The sequence below is a fragment of the Aulonocara stuartgranti genome (assembly GCF_965226115.1).
Source record: "Aulonocara stuartgranti genome assembly, chromosome: 20".
Taxonomy (NCBI): Eukaryota; Metazoa; Chordata; class Actinopteri; order Cichliformes; family Cichlidae; genus Aulonocara; species Aulonocara stuartgranti.
In genome coordinates, this window is record NC_138956.1 from 24,015,397 (window position 1) to 24,038,615 (window position 23,219).

A 23,219-nucleotide genomic window follows, 5' to 3' on the forward strand; every position below is an offset into this window, starting at 1 on the left:
AAACACTTTGTCAATTCCTCTGAGTCTGGTAGGGAAAGGGAAGAAGATCGCTTTCTGGAAAATAATGTACACAGGAGAATACATTTTCAGTGACTTACCAATTTGTCTATGATTTGCCAATTTAGTGATCAGGAATAGAGCCCTGGCTCCTGTCTGCTAGGCTTTTATTTTATTTTTTTACTGTTGGGATGTTCGTCTTTATTATTAAAATAACTATTTTATGGCCTGAAGCAAAACAGCCTTTCAGAGCCTTTACCAGCAGCACTGATGAAATCACTTCTTCGGAAAACAGATAAGAACTGTTAATGAACAACACCCTGCGTGGGAAGATCATTGCCAAAACCACCCCATGCAAAAAAACAAAGTAAAATAACTAAACAAACTGTTTTTCTAAAACAAGCAGGCTTACTTTAAAAACACAGAAACCCCCTATGCGTTCTTGTATGTACTTTAATCACTTTAATCCAGTCATTCTCAAACTTTCCTACTGTAGAAGCTAAAAAAAGGTTTTAAGAAAAAAGTTTGGAATAATAAAAGTCAGCAAAAATGCATCAACAAGTTCAAATTTTAGTTTCCTTTTGAACCATACCGCACCTCACTTACACCAGCCAGAAGAAATGGAAAAAATGAAAGTGAACTTTAAGATTCTTTACATGTCTTTAATGCCCTTATTATCGCCTCATTCGATGCCTTCATCTGTCTGTTTTTGTTTCATATTATGTTTTATTATTTATAATCCATGTTTTGTCTTTTTATGAATTCTGGCAATTCATTTGCACTTGTAATAGAGAAAGGTTTTTAAGTTATGCATGCAAACATGTTCATAGATTTGTTTAGCATATTACCTTCTGTGGCTCACCTTGACTACCTGCTGACATTTGTCAGTATTTTAAAAAACAAACAAGTTCAGACACTTGCTGAAAGAGCTATGACTACACGGCTTACAGTCAGCACAACACAACAAAGCACATTGTTAAGGAGCTGTCACAACGTTTTACAACCGAAGCTCAAAACTTTGCACAAGTACAGACAACCCAACTCAGTGTTACAGTGATATTTCTATGCAGTGATGTTTTTGAAGCCACACTTTAAGTAGCCGGGTTAGAGGAGCATTGTGCAAACATAAACTGAATAAATATAATTAATTGTTGTCATTAGAAAGTGTAAAAAAATCTTTGTATAATTTTAAAAAGTTGAAGTATTTCAGCCCAAAAACTACAATCTTTATTTTAATTCCTAACAAAGAAAATATTTTTTACAAATATGCACATTTGCTCTCTATTCTATACAGTTTCCAATTTTTCTATATTACTTGTAAATCACTTAAAATCAGTGTTTTTATTGTTTTAGCCCCCGGAACAAGTCTGTTACGCTTAGATCAGCTCAATCAGTCCAACCGTCCAGTAAACTCAAAAAATATACCTGTATACACTTGCTCTTCTAAAAATAACATTTCATGATGTATCTTGCTTTTTTTGTTGTTTTTTAATTTCATTTTTATTTTCATTTTTTTTATGTCATTCATTTTATTATGTATTTTATAAAAATGTGTTATTTTTGTATTGTAAAGTATTTAAAGAACCTTGTGACTGGTTTAGAAAGGTGTTATAGGAATAAAGTTTGTTATTTTTGTATCATGAAATGCAAATACGAAAACTAAACATTAACATTAACGTTTTAATCTTGTAGGATATCCAGTGTTAATTCCAGACCAGTATGTCACTCGATCATCAACCATAGGCCAAGGACATTTCTAACTTGCATGAACAATAACCCATTATGATAAGCCCTGTGTTCTCATCAAAAACCCTTTACAAAACAGTACTCTAGAAAAATGTGACTAACAGGAGTCAGCTCAGTTTCAACAAAAGAAGTTCTATTAAATTTCCCAATAATACTGCCCTGACAAAGCAAACTAAAAAAACAAGAAAACACACCTAATCCCTTTCAAGTTATTACATTTTACAAACCACTTGTGCATCACTAGCTGTGTAGTGCGTTAAATCCATCTTAATGCCAACAAAATATATCTAGCTTAGGATGAATTAGATGTTATAGTCCATAATCTTTAAGTAAAAATATTAAAACGTAGTGGTGTATCATCTCTGCTCAGTCTGTATTTTAGGGAGCGAAACTTGGAATACAATTTACATTTCAGCAGTGCCTTTTAAAGCTGTACTTTCTTTTTTTTAATTGCCTCATCATACATCTGTCCCAAAGTCTTGAACTTTGGCCCCAAATCATCCAGATACTTAAAATCCTCTCCCATGTCGTGGAATGACAGTTTATCCAATGACTGACATATGCTGCCATCTCCTTCAAAGGCATAGCTGTGGGGTTGGTATGTTGGGTGGTCAACAACATTTCCATCAACCTCGTTACATCTCTGTGGAATTTAGAAGTCAAAAATAAATGGCTTGGCTTAATTTGTAAAACAAACAAAAAAGAGACATCACTCAGTATAGCGTTGAATTGCATTTGGTACAGCATGACTGCAGCCCTTCCACACATCATTGCTGTGCAGTCAGTGCAGTTTAATGAATGTGATCGTCAATAAAATCAAGTGCATTATAAGCCATATACAAGGCATGCTTTGTGTGAAATAAACCTCTTACCCTGTTGATATGGTCTTCAATGCGGTCAGCCGATCGAAGGCTGAAAGAACGTTGGTAAATTGATGAGCCGGCCTGCTTACAGAGAACAGGGTTGTCAGATTTTATTGCATCATATAATGCAAATGCATAATTTTCATAGTGCTTTGTTAACATAATCACTGATTTTCAATGTTTTGTAAAATATGAAGCCACATAAGAGTACTCCTTACCCGATAGGTGTTCATTCTGTTTGAGTTCCATGTAGAGTTCATCCTCTAAAAAAACCAAAATAAATTGTTCACTGCAGACTTAAATTTACTCTGAAAATCTGTGTATCTTTTCACACAAAATTATTTTTTAACTGCTTCAGCATCTACCCACTTTAGTAATTGAGTAATTAAATACTGAACATATAATAAAATGAAGCAAAGCTGCCATTATGTGTGTTTGTTAACATAAGAGTAAATCTGTGAGTATATTTATAAATGTTGTATTTTAATATTATATTTAATATTGGCAGTATAGAATAATAATACTTGTAATCAAACATCCTCACTAATGTTTCACTTTCTTTAAACTACTTTTAGTAGTATTTGTATGTGTGTAAAAGCTAACAAGCTAGCATGAGTTAAATATTTTATCCAAAAAAAGGTAAGGCAGTATTTTTTAACATAGGGGTTCCAGCACCCTCTTGTGGATCTAAAGTGGTAGCATGGCTATTCATCATAGAGTTTACCAGTGCCTAGTACAATTCTTTTATTACAATATGATATTATTATTATATTATATATTAAAATAATTTTATCTAGAAAATAAATAGGGTAAGGTAAACGGTTAAGAAGGAAAAGTTCTTTTTATTACAGCCATTGAGACTTACCATGCTTCTCATGCCATGGCTCCTGTAGGTTTCTTGTTGATGCATGCCTAGTGGGTGGAACTGTAGGAAAGACACAACAAAGCTAAATAAAAAAACAACAACAAGCCCTGCTCCTTTGGTCAGATTTGTGCCTTAAAGTTAAATATTTATGCCCATAATTAGGGATATATATTGTTAGGATTGTATTCATATGATACAGACACTGCTTATTGTTTACCTTTATTTATCTACACTTTTGTTGATGCTACAATGAACATTTTATTGTAAAATTAAAAGATTACATTGATAATAGCTGCTTTTAGACACTGACAAGTTCAGCCGGTCTTCATACTCGAGAGCTATGCTCGGCCCAGCATAACCATGGGTAATACCAAGTTGTTTACCTGTGATTGGCAGGACAGCTCACACGAAGTTTAGGATAGGTCAAACAAATTTGTGGTACATACTCTTGACTAGACTAGGGGTGAGTTGGCTATCCTTTATAAATGAGTTTACAAGGGTCTACAACGTTTCAGGATATGTAGCAAGTCTGTCTCCATACAGGTAGCTTTTTTTGTAAAACACATAAGGGGTGGATGAAAGCGGTTAAAAAAAGATAACTTTTCTACATGTTGCTTAATGGTCGTGGAACACATACTGTGATCCAGAACCACCTTTTTCACTTGTAAAAGGTTTGATTGTGCTCACAGTAACAAGAGTAAATGTTAATTCCCTAAAAATGTTCTCTTTCAGTTCATCAGTTTGTCTTCATTGCGGCACCTCTTGTCTGTCAGCTACATGCCAGTGAGTGTCAGAGAAGACACACCTTTCTATTCTCACATGATGTTCTTCACTCGGCAGGTACCAGGGTGTCTGCTAGTCACTCACATCTGTTTTATTATACGAATGAAATGTTTGTCATTGCCTTAACTTGCATTCAAGAATGAGTTTGATTTGGCTGTCAGATCTCCAGTGAGAGCCACGTTTAAGACAAGAAACTACAGTAGACACGTTTTTTTCGGATATAATTCTGATCTATTTAGAGAACTAAAAAAATCAAAAAATCAAAAATACACTGTTCACTTCAAGATTATTGTTTCAATTCTTATTCAACATTCCTCTCACTTCAAGTAAATAAGCAATGTACACTGAACATATAATAAAGTGTATATATTATATAATTAAAAAATCTAATAAAGTATTTGCAGAATATAGCCAAACATCCTCTACTTTTTTAACTTCACCTTTTTCCATAAAGTCAGCACTGTCATACATGACTCTTCCCACCCATTGCACAACTCATTTTAACCCCGACTTCTAAGCATTTAAAGAAGTGCTTAGAATTGATGCTTGTTCTGAGTTTATGAGATAATTTGTGCTAGAGAAAAAATTTGAATGCTTTTGGAAAGAAGAGAAGATGAGCTTCATTTTTGGTGTATCACGGTATAATAAAACATTTACAAAGCACTGCTGTCTGGAGACAAACAGAAAAGTGAGCTCTGCATAGTAGATTTTACCATGTGCATTTTACCATAATTGCTCAACCTTTTTGGACCTTTTTGGGCTATAGCGGAAATTCAAAAGCTTTATCATCAGGGAGTAATAAGTAATTTTGTCAAGGGACTTGTAATTGATGCTATACTTTAGGACCAAGCAGTCTGACACAAGAATCTGTTTAATAATGGTCCTCAGTACCCATCCCAAAGCTTAATTATCATGTACACTTAAAATAAACAAAAGAAAATATTTTAAAAAGCTTTACTCACCATGGTAGACACTGAGCTGTTGTACCTATTTACGTCATATGGTCCTTCTGTATCAATCTGGGATAGATAATTGAGCAGAAGAGGTTAATTAAGCATTGAATTCAGAAAATATTCAAGTTTTATAAAAAATGTTTTAAGTTGAATTACTTTTCAATTAAAAACATCTCAACAGATTTGAAAATGAAAATGTATCTATAGCACCTTCTTCTAAATAATAAAACTTTATGCTTTCTTAAGTGCTCACAAACTTCCCAAAACTGTATATTCATTGGTACAGAAATCAATTCCTACCTGTAGCTTACACTTAAAGACCACCATAGAGATTCACAACTTAATGCAGCAAATATGATCAGTACATCTAAAAATGAAGAAGCTGTTCCAACTTGTCTTCTCTATGATGTGCTCACACTTTTTAAACGTTTACCTTGCAGACTGTATGCAAACTCTTTCCTATAGCTGTATACACAGCATACATCTTAACCACTGCCTTACATACCTGTCTGTCATCAAAGAAAAATATGATAACAACTGGATTATAGCTGCCATTCATTTTAAGCAGGATTAACTGACACATTTTGGCTTCTCTCCTGATGTCTTTAACTACACTATGACTGTGTCCAAATTGGCACAACTGATGTCTCTTTTGGAAAAAAAAACCCTTCACCAAAAAAGAAAGAAAGTGTCAGAGTTGAGAGGTTGATCACCTGCATGGTATCCATCTGACCATTTGTCACTGCCATATTATCTACTTGTGACTGGACGAAATTGGGCTCGGTCTGAAGGAAAGAGAGAATATTAAAAAACATGTTTTGCTTGGTGGAGAAATATAGCACACCGTTGTCTTGAATTTACACGCAGAGAACATGACAAACCCACCGTGCATGGAGAGCACCCTCCTTCTTGATTGTACTGGATTAGAGTCTGATTGCCCTCATCTTGTGGCAAAATCTTATCTGGTCCAAACTTGCAGAAAAATGCAATTAGAAGCACTGCAGACACACATGAAACAAATGCTAAGAACACAGTGTGCATCTTGTCTTTGTGTTTTATTGAACTGTCATTGCCATGGGTACCAGAAGGTCTCCCAAGTAGTACATTAAAGTTGGTTGGGAAAGCAGAAGAGCCGAGTCTTCCTTATGAACAACAGATGTGACTGTGGTTGTACTAAGGAGTTCTAAAAGTGTAACTGTCTGATTGGGTTATTCCTAAAAATTAAAGCATTTCTTACAGTGAAACTGAAAATTGAAAACAAAAAGGTTTTGCGGTCAACACTTGTGTATTAATGCTAATACAGATTTTTTGTTTTTACCTTCAAAAACACAGGAGACTATAATCTTATTAGAATTTATAATAGCTCAGTTTTGTCTTCTCACTGATTTTAATACTCACACAAAAATGCAAGCAATCCTATAATAACCAACCCAATGCCAGCTGGTCCAAGACGGGTTGAAAGCGGCTCTCTGTCGCGACAAACATCATTTTCATCACACTGACACACGGTCAATTGCAGAGTGTCATGTCCAGCTATGCCCTGTTGGTCCATAATCACCAGGGGAATGGAATAGTTAAGATAAGGAAGTGTCTTCTGGCTAACAAGAGATACTTCCTCACCTGTGTGGGGTGAGAAAACAGCATGGGGGTTTGTGGCTTTTTCCCAGAAATGTTTGTTTAATATAGAAATGAGGGTTAACATATATCTAAATGTACCAACCATAGTCAGGTTCTATTTTCCACTGTTGCTTTTGTGTTTCATCCCCCAGAGTAAAGTGGAAGGGTCCACTGTAAGGAATGGCATCTAGGTCCTTTGCACGCACCTTGACCTTGTTAACCTTGTTTCCACACATGACAGCGCTGTTGTTGACCAGTTTAGGAATATTGTCATTGATGTCCGTCAGGTGGATCCTGACAGTGCATGTGCTCGTGGCTGGAGGCTGACCTTTGAAACCACAGCAAAATTTAAAAAAATTGCTTTGTTATTCCAAAGATTTGTTTAAGAAATTATCCAATTTATTTTAACAATAGTAGAGCTTCTGTGTACCATCATCTATGGCAGCTATGACGACTGTGTAAACATTCTCGTCATCAACAAATCGTGACTCTCTGTCCATCCTCTTAGTTGATTTGATTTCTCCTGTTTTGGTATCAATGGCCACCCAGTCAGCTGGATCTGTTAGGAGCACATACCTAAAGAGTAATCAGAGAGTGGTGCAGAACATATTAGATGAAAATACTGAGTTTAGCTTGTGGAAACCAAAGTTGTAGCTTTTTGTGTACTGCAGTGCAAAGGGCGTTACTCCCTCAGTAGCCATTTCTAACTTAATCATGTTATGCTTCACTGTGACACCTACTGGCCTTGCAGTGGTAAGGCCACTGTTGTATAGGCTTATTTTCTGATAATCTATATGACCAGGTGTTGATAAAGACATGATTAGCTTGGGATAGCTACCATTTCTTGTTGCTTATCACGCTTTGCAGGATCTGTTTTTTCTTTCAAGAAAGAAGAAGAAATAAAAGGGTTTAAATAAAACCCTTGTCAGTCTCTATTTTATGTTGTAGCTTACAGGCAGAATGAAAAATCTTGGATTCACATTAGACTCAATCAATGAGATTATCATGAACTACAGTACAGTATAACTCAAATTAAGTCAACTGACCCAACCTTTATGTCAAGAAGTGTTATTGCTGAGGAGATTTGGGCCACTTGGGGTTTGTTCTATAAACATAGCAGATTTAGTCATGATTTAGTAACTGAGTATTATCAATAATCAATGCCGCAGAGTTTTACTGGCACAAATGCAATTTTATTGGCCTGTAAAAAACGTATATATATTATTATTTGTAAATATTAATGCAGTTTTATTAATATTTTATTTTATTTCACTTTAAATCAGAAAAAATGATGTTACGCAAGCCTTGAAATATGCTTCTAGATATGTTTCTACTGCAAGTCTATTCTTAGGCACAAATGTGGGTGAAGCACTCAGGTTTACATGGGGACAACTGAGCGCTACACAGCCGAGTGTTATCAAAGAAAAAATTTGTGTTGAGGATTTTTTATAATTGAGTTATTCGAATGACTCAAAGAATCATTGCAGCCCTTATATATTTATGTCAATCAAAATAAGCTTTGTAGAAAGGTTGTAGACACCCTACCTGGTAATATTAGAGTCGACATCATGAACCTTTGGCTTGAACAGCACCTTTCCTGGCTCTGCTTCCTCCTTCAAGTGCATGTCATTTATAGCTTTTTCAAACTCTGGTGGATCGTTGGTATCAATCATTTTTAGAGTGACATTGGCTCTGTCTGTAGGTGGATTTGTGCCAGCACAAACAAATATGTCTTCAATGTTTTTTACTCCAATCTGCAGGTTTATTGAAGTTGTGCGTTCAAAATTTTTTTTCTGAAACACACAACACGTACACACACAAACAACTTTTATTAAATGCTGATACAGTTTTTGTGATAAAACATTAGTGGACTAGTTCTTCCCAGAGTAAAATAATCAAGTTTTTAATCCAAGTGAGAAAAGCAGAATTACCTTGACAATACTCAGGACACCCTCATTTGTTTCTGGATCAGTTTCAATTTTGTAGATTCCTTCTTCATTCCCTGCAATAATGGAGTACTTGGCACGCCATGCATCAGTGTTTGGAGTGTCTTTATCCTCCACAGCAACTCTCAAAACATTAGCAATGGTCTCCATTTCTATTGCTTCACCGTTGTACTAAAAAGAAGGAAAAATTTCAAACGTTTAATATGTGCGTCTGTTAAAAAGCACTTTTAGTAAGTAAAATAATTGATACCTGTCTCTGCTTAAATCTTGGTTGGTGAGTGTTCGCATCGACAATGTTCAGGGTAACAACAGCAGTAGAGGACTGAGCCTTTGGCTTTGTTCCACGATCTTTTGCTTGTAAGACGATGGTATACTTTGTTGCTTTCTGAAACATATAAAATATATTTGAGATATTTGAAAATTCTACATGTTTATTTGCATGTACATTAACTTTTCAAAGATTTAGCAAGAATATCGCAATAAATCTCACATCATAGTCAAAGCATCCTTTTAAGGTGAGTTTGGCCAGTCCTCCTGGAAGTTGCTGCACAGCAATTTTGGGCTCTGCTGGAGTCTGTGAAACCATCGTGATGTCAAATTCAGAGTTGGGTGTGTTCTCCTTATCTTTGTCTGTGACCACCAGGGTAACTGGCAAAAGGCCTTTAAGAAGTTGGGTAAAGACAAACAAGGAGAGTTGGAGAGTAAATGTGGGATAAAGAAAAGGTTTTCAGTCAGGAAAACATAACTATAGAACTATGTAGTATGATTATAGTAAGATGAAATATGAGACTTTGGTTTGAAATTATTCTATATTCTCAAAGAGTCTTAATATCATTTGTTTTATTTTTTTAGTGTTTGAAATAGAAAATGTGCACACTATGAGTTATTTACCACACCGTATACTCACTTCCTTGTATATTTTCTTTTACATTAACTGTTACTTCAGGAAAAGAGAACTTGGGTGGATTATCATTTATGTCTTGTATTTCAACATCAAATGCTAGTTCCTTGTCTAGTTTTTCACCCGTATTTCTGTCCAAGACATCAAAGTTAATCTGTGGATAAAAAAAGACGCATCACTTAAAAAGCATCAATATCAGTTGCGTTTATTGTCAGAGGAATTTATATTCCAGTATTAGCTCACATGGTAAAGTGGCTTTTGCTCCCTGTCCACTTTTTTATGTGCAAAGACGGCTCCAGTGTTTTCATTGATGGTAAACACGTCCGGCACACCATCACCACTTAAACGGAACCTAAAGTCTTTCCCCTGAGTCTTGTCGTTATACATCTAGTCAAGATACAATCAGGCTGTTAATTTTTGCATATTAGATTTGTCCATAGTGACCAGTCATATCATTTATCAGTATCAGTTATTTCTTTCATATAATTTCCTTACCACTGAAATCTCTATGGGGTACTGTGCATCCTTCTCTTCTTCTAATTCAATTGTAGATAAGACCCATCTTCTTTTGGAACGCACCAGGAGATCCTGATAAGGCCAAAATATGGACCAAACTTTACACCAGCTTTGTTTTCTACAGAAAGTTATTTTACAAAAATAGCCTTAACAAACAGATAAAGTAAAAATTATGTTTACCCTTTTGGAAGGGCTGCTGTACTTGCTACCATAACAATCTGCCACGGCTGCTGCAGCAACCTATATGCAACAGGAAAACATTGCTGTGAGATTCAGTTGCTGTAGCAAACTTCAGTGTGCACTGGGACAGAAACTCAGGTCTCCCTTCTATCACAAAACAAATATACACAGGAGTCCCTTCACACATATGGGGAAGTCAGTTTCTTGTTCAAATTAATCTGCATGTTAATAAGAAAAACAGAATCATTTGTACAAGTATTGGAGAAGGAACTCATGATGAATGTCTCAGTGAATAATAAGATGTTGTTTTTTTATGACAGCCTGATGACAAATTAACAGTAATGAGTGGGAAGTGATCATTATTTAATCAACTCCTGCAATTCTAACATAATTCATGAAGTATAATTGCATTGAACTAATGATTTTCAGGTGAACATCTGTAGCATTGTGTAACTGCGGGCCATAAGTGACTTGAAATGAAACCTTGTCTCTTCTTTCTTGCTCTCTTCCTTCCCTGCCTTTACAGACTTCCTCTGCTCAAAAGCCATTGCTAAGTTACTGTTAAGGGCACATATAGACAGCTAAAATAGTAAATAAATCATTAACTTGAGCACAAACAGCAGTCCCAGTGCTTAATGTTAACAGTTATAATCCTAAAGTTAAGACAGGTCAAAACAGGTTAATGATAAGGAGAACCTATAGTCCTATGTCGGGACATGCAGAGATCTTCACACACAAAATAAATATCATCAGAGGTGGGAAGTAACAAAGTGTAAATACTTCGTTACTGTACTCATGTACAGACTACTTTTTACTTTTACTGCCTGCATTTTTAAACAAGTGTCTATACTTTCTACTCCTTACATTTTCAAAGCAGCTTTAGCACATTTGGGTGGGTTATTATTTTGTCTCTGTGACCCTTCACACATCAAACCGATTTGACCCTAAACAGAAAAACGTGAGTGGCAGTCCTGTTCATGCATTAATCACCAGAGGATGTTGCATAAAAAGAGATGACGTGTACCAAATTTACGGGTTAAAAGTAGACCGGTGCTTTTTGTTTTTGCCACAACACCGGAACAACAGCAGATCTACGGAAGTCATGTTTGTGGTACTTTGGCATCGAAGCTAGTCCTACAGAAGAGGAGTGATACAGATACAGGGAGTGATTTTTGTGTTTTGTGTCTTTGTTGGTTGCTCTAATGTGTTTAACATATCTACAAATGAATACTGACATTACTTTTATAGAGAATAAAGGTGACCTTGGTTCTTGCAACCTGTAGAAACTATTACACAGCCTCACCATATGGCTTAGAACAAATGACATTTTTAAGTATTAGTTTAGTTTGGGTTGTTCATGATGCTTATTTTCACTAGGGATCACACACAAAAACAGATGTCTCATATATGGCAGCATCTGAACAGGGACTCAAACAAACAATTTGCAGATTACTAGTAAGGTGTACCAACCTCTGGTCTTCATCTTGTTTAGGTTGCTGTGTAACTGCTATAGTTGCACAAGCTGCACACCCTAGCACACAACCATGAGCCCCACGAAAGTGTATAAATCCCCAACAACTCTGTTACAGATACTGGCACAATACACAGCATTTTACTGAGAGATGACAGGAACTGTTGGGTGGAGCTGGCAAGAGGGGAGCTCTAGGGTCACTGCATACTACCTTGACCAAAGCCTTTCAATGAGGTCCTACTTATACATATCTATATATATCTGTATCTATCTATCGATATATAATCAAAAGTTTAAGACCACTTGAAAAATGGCAACAACAAAAAAATTGCATGGCTGGATCTTAACGAGGTTCCAAGCAGGGCTTCAACCAGTGTTGCCAACTCCTCAGTAAGGAAAATCACTATTGGCTGTCCTAAAAGTCGCTAGAAGTTGCTAAATTACGTCATTGTCATCTAATTAGCATAATTGGTCATGCTAATGTAATTGTAACCTGTTGGAGAGAGAAATAACATCGTGGAAGAGACATAAAGTCAGTAAAAAAACGTCTTAAATGCATTTATAATTTATTTAGAACTACAAATTAAATTTCTTTTAGCAATTATTGTTTTTTTTAATGTAACAATTCCAACCCTGCTCCTTTTCCGGGCTTGGACCGGCAAAAGTGACCCGAAATAGGCACTCTGGTGGAGTTACCTTGTGTGTGTGTGTTTATAAGTAGTTTTAAACCTTGTGGTCCACAAAGCAACATAACAGTAAAAGAAGAACTGACTGCGTTACGGTCAGTGCGGGAGCAGCGGCTTGGCTCATGCGCGATTCATTTGCAGTTTGGACGCATAGGTGTGAACATCTCCTGCCCTAATAGCAGCTGGGGGAGGGCTATCCTCGGCCTGTGAGCGCTTTGGCAAGGGCAAGGTGCACCTGCTGCTTATTGAGAGTAAGAGCGATACGCGCTTTCACGTCAAAAAGTCGTCATAAATAAGTCTCCAATAACACCAAAAAAAAGTCGCCGGATTTGTCGCTAGTCGCTTTTTTAGAAAAAAAAAGTCGCTAAATATAGCGACAAAGTCGCTAAGTTAGCAACACTGGCTTCAACATGCTAGAAGAAGAAATGGGAGTGAGACAAGACATTTTTTGAGTATGCAATTTATTAAAAGCACTCCCATTCCTTCTTGTTGCATGTTGAAGCTCTGCTTGGAACCTTGTTAAGATCCGACCATGCAATTTTTTGTTGTTGCCATTTTTCAGGTTTTCTTAAACTTTTGATCAGGGCTCTATATTTAGTTTTTGTGTATAGTTTTTTTTAATTTATATATACTTTTATCCACATTCATCTTAAAGCCTAAAGGTCTTCTGTAAGTTTCATATAAAATAAACAAGTGAAGAGTGTGCTTAAACCTTTGCAACAGTATGAAACATTTTGTGCTTTATTTTAATATAATTGGCTCCCTCAAATACAAAATATGGAAAACCATTCAAACAAAGTACCCAAAATTTGTTGAAGTCATTTATATCAATATTTTCTGGATTTTTTTTTCTGAATGAAGAATAATCATCTGACAAACATGCAGTATTATAGCATTTAGTTTACCAAGTGCAGATGACAGGACATATATTATGTTATTAGCTACTAAATAAAATAGTAAATAATTAAATGAGCTTCAGACAATAATAGGAAGGTCTGTAGGCTAGTACATATAGTACGATGGATGAACCTGGGAGTGAGCATATAGGTGTGTGAGCAAATAGCTTCTTGATTGATTGTTTTTCCCACAACAGAAACTAAATATACTGCAAAGTAAATTTAAACACCTAAAGCACCTGAGCACCTAAAGGCTTATTCACCGAATACACTGTGTTAAAGTTCATAGTCCACAAGCTGTAACAACACTGCATAGAACAAGTTCTGCTTGCGTTGCTCATCTATCTCTTGTGAACGGATGGGAACTTATACATTAACAGAAGCTAAATGCTCTATGCAGGTTAATGTAACCTGAAAATATCATTAGATATAATACAAATAAACATTACAGAAAAAATATCAAACATTGAAATTGATGTTTATCTTCAGTGGTGAATACAATTATCTTTTTTGGGTTTAACAATAAGAATAAGAAAAAGAATAACAATAAGAATTTATAAGACAATCCCTTATCAATACTGAAGATTATTAAAAAGGTTGTACTCACCAACAGAAAAAGGGAGATCCTCATCTTGCTCTACACTCCTTAGAGCACTCTGCTGGAGTGCTCTAAGTTTCAAAAACAGCTTGACTAGGAGTGCGGGAAAGCCCTGCCCACAGCTGCTGTAGAGAGCAGATTGGCTGACTTTCCAGTCTACACAGACCTGCGTCTTCATGCTGTACTATTTGATGTATCAGGGTGCAATAAATGTATTTTTTTTCCAGTTTTGTGCAGTAAAAGACCAGTTGGTTATGCATCCCATAAATGTGCCTGTATAAATGTCCTTCATGAGAGAATGTATAAGCTACTGTGAGTTTTTAGTCTGTGGGTGTGCTTCGCAGCTCAGGTGTATATCCCTCCAGCTCTACAGCTCAGGTTACCGTGTTTTATTTATGCGCGGCCTACATCATATGCAAATGAAGTTTGACTCCACAGATCCTTCAGCTTAGTCGCTTTGAGAACCTTTTAAGCACACAGGTAAAAGTAGCTTCACTTATACTCAGTCAGTGATATGTTACACACACTCTGTATGTGCCTTCTCTACCTGCGTATTCCTATAATTCCTAAATATTTAGTACTGAAGCTTTGCAGTTCTTTTCAGACTCAGAGTCAGTGGATTTGAATTGTAATTAACAGTTATTATCATATAATCCTTGACTAATGGTAACTGTGTCCACCTTGCCAAAGGCAATGCTTTTTGGCAGGTTTTGGAGGTATTAGTTTTGGCTTCCACAAAGTTGCAGGTAAACAGTTCCCGCTGACTAAGCCTGGTTATTAAAATGACGCATCTGTATTTAAGGAGGTGAGCCACATCTAAAAAAAATAAATTTGGATGGTGATTCACTACTTTAACACGGAATCAAATTACTTCGTCACTGATGTTTAACACATAATTTATTAAACTTATATATGAATACTGCTATATTCTTGAATACTGTTTTCTCTCTCCCATGGGCTTTGTTTTGTCCCGTCTCCCTATATATGTATATTAGGGGTGCAACGATATTCGTATCGATATTGAACCGTTCGATACAGTGCTTTCGGTTCGGTACGCATATGTATGAACAATACAAAATTTTTAATTTATTTTATCAACTTTCCTTCTGACGATGCTGTCTGTGTTGAGCGCTCAGTGGATCTGCGCTAGACAGTGCAGCCTAGGCGGAGTGATCGAACGCAGATTCACTGAGCGCAGGGCAAGCTAGCGAGACAGGAGAGATGTGGCGTTGGAAGTATTTTGGTTTTCATGTGACGTATGACCCTGAAGGTAAGCGCGTCATGGACAAAAGTAAAACAGTATGTCGGATGTGCCACGCAATGCTCAATTACATTGGTGGGAACTAGTGCGTTAGCGCAGTTAGCTCGTTAACGTGTTGGCCGTCCAGCCCCAAGCACTGGGCGATCCGCGGTAGCTCGTTAACGGAGATTTGCCGTGTTGTGGTGTTAAAATCATTTCAGATTAACGCTGACAGCACTAGTGGGAACAAAACGAATGTGACTGCACATTTACTCCGACATCATCCTAGTGCAAAGACAAGTGGAAGCAGACAAAAACAACAAGCACACATGGTACAAACTTTACCCGAGTCATTTAGACAGCCGTTAGCACATGATTCTCCTTATGGGGACCTGATATGTTTAATATGCTGCCCAGAAGAAGCGTATAGTATAGCTTTTATTTTGGAAAGAGCCATTTCTCTGTAATAAACTCTCTTTTCCAAAGATGAGTGATTCCTCAATCAGATAGATTTATGTTTTTTATTACTTTGTTGTTTCAGCAACATTAAATTTAAAAACTGTACTTTTGAGTTAAAATATATATTTATAATTTTAATAAATGACAAATTAAAAAGGCATGAACATTTTTTTTGTATCGAAAAAATATCGAGTGACGGAAGGGAACGGTAAGTGAAGGAAGTGATGTTGTAGGTGACGTCAGACGCCGGAGATTTTGGCGGAGAAAAAGCAAATGGTAGCATAGAGTTTAACAAAGGTTTTCCAAGCTTCAGTATTACCAAATATACTAATCAATTGTCATATAACTAACAACATCTGTTTTATCATCTCTAACACCCTGGAGGACAACGGGGAGAGTTTAGACGCTCTCCAAGATTACATCGACCGCTGTTTTCAAGATTTAGTAATGCATAAGGCCCAGAGTGCATCTTCCCCGGCCAAAATCGAGACGCCGTCATCGAAGAGAAGTCGCCAGGCAGACTCCCCCGGTACAACATCGCCTGCCGGCAAAGACATCGCAGAAATCCTGGAGTCAATCGACAAGCGATTGTCCAGTTTCGATGCGAGGCTGTCCCTGGTGGAGATTTTACACCGGGAATTTAAATCTCTGAGAGAATCCCTGGAATTCAGCCAGCAGCAGGTGGAAACGCTTGCCGCTGAAAATGCCACGCTACGGGAGTCGGTTAAATCTCTCACCGATAACGTGACCCAGCTAAACATTGAAAATAAAAAAATAAAAGAGTCCGTTATCGATCTACAAGCCCGTAGCATGAGAGATAATCTTGTGTTTTCTGGTATTCCAGAAACTGCCGGAGAGGACGCAGAGGCAACGGTGAAAAACTTCATTAAAATCCACCTGAAGCTGCCGGAGGACACCGTAAAGAACATCGACTTCGATAGAGTACATCGCTTGGGGGGCGCGCGGTCGCGGACCGGGAGACCACGGCCTATTGTGGCCAAATTCAGTCAATTCAAACAGAAGGAACAGGTGAAGAGTCGCGGCAGAGAGCTGAAAGGAACGGACTTCAGCGTGAACGACCAGTTCCCCAAAGAGATCCTGGAACGACGCAAGGTCCTGTTCCCAGTTCGACGTAGCTTCATCCAGAAAGGCTCCCGTGCTGTCATCGCCGTGGACCGGCTCTACGTGGACGGACAGCTTTACCGCGACCTCGGCACCACACCGTGGTTATATTAACTGCACTCCAGATAAGAACCCGCTACACTCTTTTCTTATTCATTCACACTCTCTCCTTTAACATGAGTTTAAGCTAGTAATATCAATATGATGTCATAGCAGATATAACACCGTCACCCTCCGTCATTGCTTTAATTGGAATGTTTCCGTTTCGTTTCTTTTTTTTTTGTTGTCGCTCACAGTTCATGTGGTTTCTTTCTTTCTCTTGTCTTTCACTGCTGTGGTCACCTACTTCCCCACTCACCTACAAACAACACCCTCTATTTCTCCATATTTTCACAACACGATCACGCAAACACATCAGCTCAACGGCAGCACATTCACAACAGCCTCACAGCACGCACAGACTTGCAGGACACATAAGCAAGCCACGCTTGTTCATATTAGTGAATATTCACACACATAGTCAGACTTATGGAGTCTCTCACCACACTTCTTTTTCTCTTTCTATTTACAAACAAGGGATGTTTCCATATTCTCTTGCGCCGTGTCTGCGCAGAAACATTGGGTAGGATGGTCATCAAAAGGTCTCCATATTCTCTCCACCTGTCTAAACGAAACACCCAGCATACATCATTAGACATACACGCACAATTAAGGGCATGCTGAGGTTTGTCACATGGAATGTAAATGGAGCTGGCACCAGAGGAAAGAGGTTAAAAATATTTAACCAGCTTAAAAAACTACAGGCAGATGTTGTTTTATTACAAGAAACTCACAAACCTGTCACAGGTTTAAATGAACTTAAAACACCTGAGTTTCCTAACGTGTTTGCAGCCGGTTATAATTCTAGACAATGGGGAGTAGCAATTTTAATACATAAAAATGTTAATTTTACAGTACTCGATACAGTTATAGATCCAGAGGGTAGATTTCTAATTATTAAACTATCAATATTGAACAAAAAACTATGTATTGTTAGTATATATGGTCCAAATGTTGATGAACCCTCATTCTTCCACGGTTTTTTTTAGTGCACTCTCTGAACACCTTGATTGCACACTCATTCTTGGCGGTGACCTCAACCTTGGACTAAATGAAGAAATGGATAGGCTCAACACAACAGGAACTCAGCGTAATTGGCAATCCACAAATATAATCAAACAGTATATGAACGACTTTGGTCTTTGCGATGCTTGGCGCTCTCTTCACCCCACCAGTAAGGAATATACTTTTTTCTCGCATGTTCATCACTCTTACTCTCGTCTGGATTATTTTTTGGTCAGCAGCTCACTGCTGTGTGACATTTCAGACACTGAGATTCATCCTATAGCTGTCAGCGATCATGCTCCTGTATCTTTAACACTAATGCACAAGAATAATACTACGCCAAGTAAAAACTGGAGATTTAATATATCACTACTTAAAGATGAAGACTTTATTAAATACTTTAAAAAGGAATGGACTTCATATTTAGACTTTAATGACACTCCCGGAATATCTGCTTCTGTTCTATGGGAAGCAGGGAAAGCTGTGATGAGAGGTAAAATAATTTCTTTCTCATCACACAAAAAGAAAGAAGAAAACAAAAATATTCAGGAATTAGAAAAAAACATCAAATCACTAGAAGAAGCCTACGCGTCCCACCAAGATCAGGAAACATTGAACAAAATATGCAAAACAAAACTAGAATTAAATGAAACTATTAATAAAAAAACACAATTCCTTATACAAAGACTTCGCTTGCAGAATTTTGAACACAGTAACAAATCAGGTCGATTTCTAGCTAACCAGCTAAAAATAAATAAATAAAAAATAACTATATGTGCTGCTAAAGATTTATCGGGGAACACAATATATGATCCTGGAAGAATAAACAACATTTTTAGGGATTTCTATGAAACTTTATACTCACCACAAATAAACCCATCTAAAAATGAAATTGATCTGTTTCTTGACAACGTAACTCTTCCAAAATTACTAGACAGTCAAGCAATGGAACTGGATTCGCCACTGACGCCAAGTGAACTCCAGGAAGCCCTGATAAGTATGCCCAATAATAAGGCTCCAGGTCCAGACGGCTTCCCTGCAGAATTCTACAAAGAATTCTGGACAATTTTGGCACCAGTATTCCACAGCATGTTGCAGGAAATCGAGGAAAAGGGCAGACTACCACCAAATATGAATTCTGCCAACATTAGTCTCCTGCTAAAACCAGGAAAAGACCCTTTATTTCCCTCAAGCTATCGTCCAATTTCTCTTTTAAATGTAGACCTTAAAATAATCTGCAAAGCTCTCTCAAAGAGATTAGAGAAAATGACCCCCCTCTTAATTCATCCTGACCAAACTGGTTTCATAAAAGGTCGGCACTCCTCAACAAACACTCGTAGATTACTTAATTTAATAGACTACTCATACGATAAAAACATCGAAACCATAATATTATCTCTAGATGCAGAAAAAGCATTTGACAGAGTTAATTGGAAATTTTTATTCGCAACTTTACACAAATTTGGTTTTGGAAACTCTTTCATAAACTGGATAAGAATATTATACAATTCCCCAACGGCTCGTATCAGAACAAATGACCAGACATCCTCCAGCTTCTGTCTCCTGAGGGGCACCAGACAGGGATGCCCACTCTCCCCTTCACTTTTTGCAATTTTTATCGAACCTCTAGCAGCAGCATTTAGACAGGCTACAACAATTAAGGGCATAAAAGGTAAGAACATAGAACATAAAATCAGTCTCTATGCGGATGATGTGTTGCTTTTTCTGCAAAACACACAAACCAACCTCTCTGAGGTAATTACTTTAATAAACTGGTTTTCAAGAGTTTCAGATTATTCAATTAACTGGCCAAAATCTACAGTTCTCCCCATTAACTGCTCCTTCCATAATTCTTCCTCTGCCCCACTGCAATCCGGAAATATTAAATATTTAGGTATTAATGTCTCTCCTAAGCTTTCAGACTTAACTAAACTAAACCACATCCCACTTCTAAAGAAAGTAGAAGGCGATCTGACTAGATGGAAATCTTTACCCATATCACTCATGGGAAGGGTCGCCACTATAAAAATGATGATCTTGCCAAAAATAAATTACTTATTTTTGATGATCCCTAACAAACCATCACAAGATTGGTTCAGATCTCTGGATTCATATATTTCCAAATTCCTTTGGAAAGATAAACCCCCGCGTATTAGCTTAAAAACGCTACAAAGAACCAAGGATAGAGGAGGATTAGATCTGCCTAATTTTCACCAATACTTCTTAGCCAACAGGCTTCAGTTCATCTCAGAATGGTTAAAACATACCTTCTTAGTTGAGCCCTGGCTAGATGTTGAACAGGCACTATGCAAGGATCTAGAGATTTCAGACCTACCATTTATTAGCTCAAACATCAAAAGACATGAATGCTTTAAAAGTATCAACATCAGCTTTTCTCTAACAGCATGGTGGGAGAGTCTTCATTAATCCCATGCAAACGTACACCTATCTGGAATAACCCTGACATATTACAAAACAATAATATGATTAATTTCCCAGAATGGAGTTGTAAAGGAATTAAATACTTAGAACATATATTAGAGGGAACAGAATTTATTCCATTTGACAGACTAGTTGAACAATATGGGATCAACAAGACAAGGTTTTTAGAATATCAACAAATTAAATCCATAGTAAAAAAGAAATTTAACCTCAGTCAAGTTGAATTACAAACACCACTAAGTGCGGCACATTTTCTTACTCTTAAATCCCCCAAATTATTATCTAAAATATACAGAACACTTTCTAAATTAGATGAATCAATATCCCTTCCTACTGCAAAGTGGGAAGCAGATTTATCAGTCAACCTAGACCAAAACTTCTGGTCTCAGATTTGCTTAAAAACTTTTAAATTAATTAAAAATCCCAGTCTGCAATTAATACAATACAAAATACTTCATAGAGTGCACTATACAGGTCATCGGATGTTCAAGATGGGCTTTACATCTTCCAACAACTGCTCACACTGTCAAGGCAATACACCAGACAATTACATCCACGCTCTTTGGTTCTGTCCACCATTGCAAAAGTTTTGGCGCGAGATATGTGAAGACTTATCAAAGTGTCTGAAATGTAACATTCCAACTTCCCCCTTAGTGTGTCTACTGGGCAGCTTAGATAATGTCACTTCAGAAAAGAATATAGCCCATATGATCTTCACTGCCCTATGCATAGCCAAGAAAACAGTCCTCATGAACTGGAAAAATAAAAATAATCTTAATTCTAACCAATATAGAAATTATCTATTAGATTACATTAGTCTTGACACAGCCTCTACCACCACATTAGATCAATTGCTCTGGGCCCCTTTTATCAGCTCCATCACCTAGTGGGGGTGGGGGGTCATAGTTTGGTCCCGCCTTCACTGTTGTGATTGGTGAGGGGGTAGGGACAGGCTTAGGGCGTCGGGGGGTTCCCCGGAGGCATCTTCCTTGGGGGGCTCAACCCGGGGTAGCGGTCACGTCCGGTTGGGGGCTCTGTTGGCTCTCAGGTGACTGTTTCCTCGCGGCTGCGTGCAGCGGGGCTAGGGGAGGGTCTGTGCTGACGGGCGTGGGTTACTGACCTGGCAACCTGGCTGCCCCTGGGTGGGTCCGGGATGGGCGTGAGGTTCTGGGGGCGCTCCGTCTCTGGGCTGGGGCCCGGGCCGGGCCTCGGGGGCTTGGGTCCTGGTTGGTGTGTTGCTGGGGTTGTGGGCGGGTGGGTGCATGGGGGCCCGGCCCTGGAGCAGGGTGCCGCCGGTGCGTCGAGCCGCCTGGGGGGCTCTTCAACTGGTGGGGGGGATGGTCACATCTTGCAGGAGCTTTCTTCTCTTCAGGAACTCTCTGCAGGAGGGGGAGATACAGGAGAGGTGGAGGAAGATCTCAGCCTGGGCGTTTACCGTCTTATGTAGTCTGGAAGATGTGTGGATGGTGGGGTGGGTGCAGTTTTCTCTGTGGTGGGGTTGGGTGGACTGTCCAGGGCTCTGTGGAGCCAGAGGGCGCTACTGCACTGGGCCCCGGTCTGATGGGCCTGGGCCCCCCTTCCCTGGCGGGTCGCGAAGGGTGGGAGTGCCTACTGGGGTCAGCGGGGGAGCTGGCCCCAGGGAGGGGTTACCTGCCCCTCCCTTCCTTCCCTCCCCATCTCCAGCTGCCTCCCTCTTCCCGCTCCTCCACAACCACCCACACATGCAGGGTCTTGGAGTGGGGGTATGTCACCAGGGTGCAGAGGAGGCTACCCCCCCCCCCCCCCGTCCCCTTCTGGCTGCCTCTGCCTCAATTTTATCCCACAACTTAGACATTCACATTATTCACACTCTCATTACACATACATATAGGATCTTGGGGGTGGGCACAATCACGGAGTCCAAATTACCATCAGGGTGTATACCTCACCCCTGACGTCGTTGCCCACCTCTCAATTTTAAATACACTTAGTCATTGAGGGCTAGCAGGAGGGACTATGCGCTTACCTGCTGCTCCTTGGCAGGTAGCTCCATGCCCTCCTGGGTTTTAATTGCACCTTAGAACACATATGCATCAACACTACAATGAGCGGGTGGAGGGAGGTTTGGAGTCTTCTCCCACCCCCATTCTCTGCGGCCTGCTGGAGCGGGAGGGCTAGTAGGAGGAGTTGGCCGTCCGACTGCGGTCTGGGGTGTGGGGCCTCCCTGCTGCTGCGGAGTCGGGGTGGTCTGCCTCTCCCCACCGCAGGGAAAAGGTAACACCACCTGGGTCTGGGTGCAATTCCCCCCTCCAGGGGCAAGGGTACCTAGACCCGGTTTGTAGAGTACGCTTGGGGAGTGTGATTGTGTGTACAGCGTCTCTTTATGTCTGTCTCCACGTTGGTTGAGTGTGGAGTGAGTGCATATGAGAGCATGAGGGTGGGAATGGATGTTTGTGTCTGTGTGTGCCTGTATGTCTGTGTCTATATGTCAGGTTGGGTATCAGACGCCACCTCTCTGGGGACACCTCAGGCCCTCCAAGGTTTGGAGGCCTATCTCCACCCACCACCACTTCCCCTGCCGGTGGCGGACTCCCTCAGGTGTCGGTGTGTTGGTGGTTCTTTGTGTCTGGGGGTGGGCGTCCGGGTACACACCGGCTCACTCCTTGGCGGCCGCTTGTCGGGGCCTGGGGCCTGGGGCTCGCTCGGGCCCCTTTGGAGGTGGGGTGCCCCCGGCCTCTCGGCCTGGGGCTCGGTCACTCAGGCACAGCTGGGGGCCGGCGGAGCTCACGGGCGCGTCACTGCAACTCCCCCTGACTTCTGCTCCGCGGCTGCTGGGCGAGCCCTCATCTGGGACT

At 39.2% G+C, this 23,219-nt stretch overlaps 2 protein-coding genes across 6 annotated transcripts; one reads left to right on the forward strand and one right to left on the reverse strand.

Moving 5' to 3' along the window:
• Nucleotides 1-638: 638 nt before the first annotated feature.
• On the reverse strand, nucleotides 639-14,322 carry cdh26.1 (cadherin 26, tandem duplicate 1). Of its 3 annotated transcripts, none has more exons than XM_082520184.1 (19): nucleotides 14,028-14,320; nucleotides 10,368-10,427; nucleotides 10,167-10,259; nucleotides 9,915-10,058; nucleotides 9,678-9,825; nucleotides 9,261-9,430; nucleotides 9,021-9,155; nucleotides 8,756-8,941; nucleotides 8,370-8,617; nucleotides 7,255-7,400; nucleotides 6,928-7,152; nucleotides 6,606-6,827; nucleotides 6,093-6,205; nucleotides 5,921-5,992; nucleotides 5,217-5,273; nucleotides 3,472-3,531; nucleotides 2,825-2,869; nucleotides 2,616-2,690; nucleotides 639-2,386 (listed from the first exon to the last, which is right to left on the reverse strand). In XM_082520184.1, exons 1-19 carry the CDS (start codon nucleotides 14,049-14,051, stop codon nucleotides 2,168-2,170), a joined length of 2,442 nt encoding a protein of 813 aa, XP_082376310.1. In that variant the 5' UTR covers nucleotides 14,052-14,320; the 3' UTR covers nucleotides 639-2,167. The 3 variants fall into 3 exon arrangements, with proteins under 3 accessions (XP_082376310.1, XP_082376311.1, XP_082376312.1); XM_082520185.1 differs by having other exon boundaries at nucleotides 2,616-2,687; nucleotides 14,028-14,318; XM_082520186.1 differs by lacking the exon at nucleotides 5,217-5,273 and having other exon boundaries at nucleotides 14,028-14,322.
• Nucleotides 14,323-15,224: 902 nt separating this feature from the next.
• LOC309697952 (uncharacterized protein) lies at nucleotides 15,225-17,428 on the forward strand. Of its 3 annotated transcripts, none has more exons than XM_082520197.1 (2): nucleotides 15,225-15,288; nucleotides 16,562-17,428. In XM_082520197.1, exons 1-2 carry the CDS (start codon nucleotides 15,240-15,242, stop codon nucleotides 16,951-16,953), a joined length of 441 nt encoding a protein of 146 aa, XP_082376323.1. In that variant the 5' UTR covers nucleotides 15,225-15,239; the 3' UTR covers nucleotides 16,954-17,428. The 3 variants fall into 3 exon arrangements, with proteins under 3 accessions (XP_082376323.1, XP_082376322.1, XP_082376321.1); XM_082520196.1 differs by lacking the exon at nucleotides 15,225-15,288 and adding an exon at nucleotides 15,941-16,246; XM_082520195.1 differs by lacking the exon at nucleotides 15,225-15,288 and adding an exon at nucleotides 15,959-16,014 and having other exon boundaries at nucleotides 16,102-17,428.
• The last annotated feature ends 5,791 nt before the right edge of the window (nucleotides 17,429-23,219 follow it).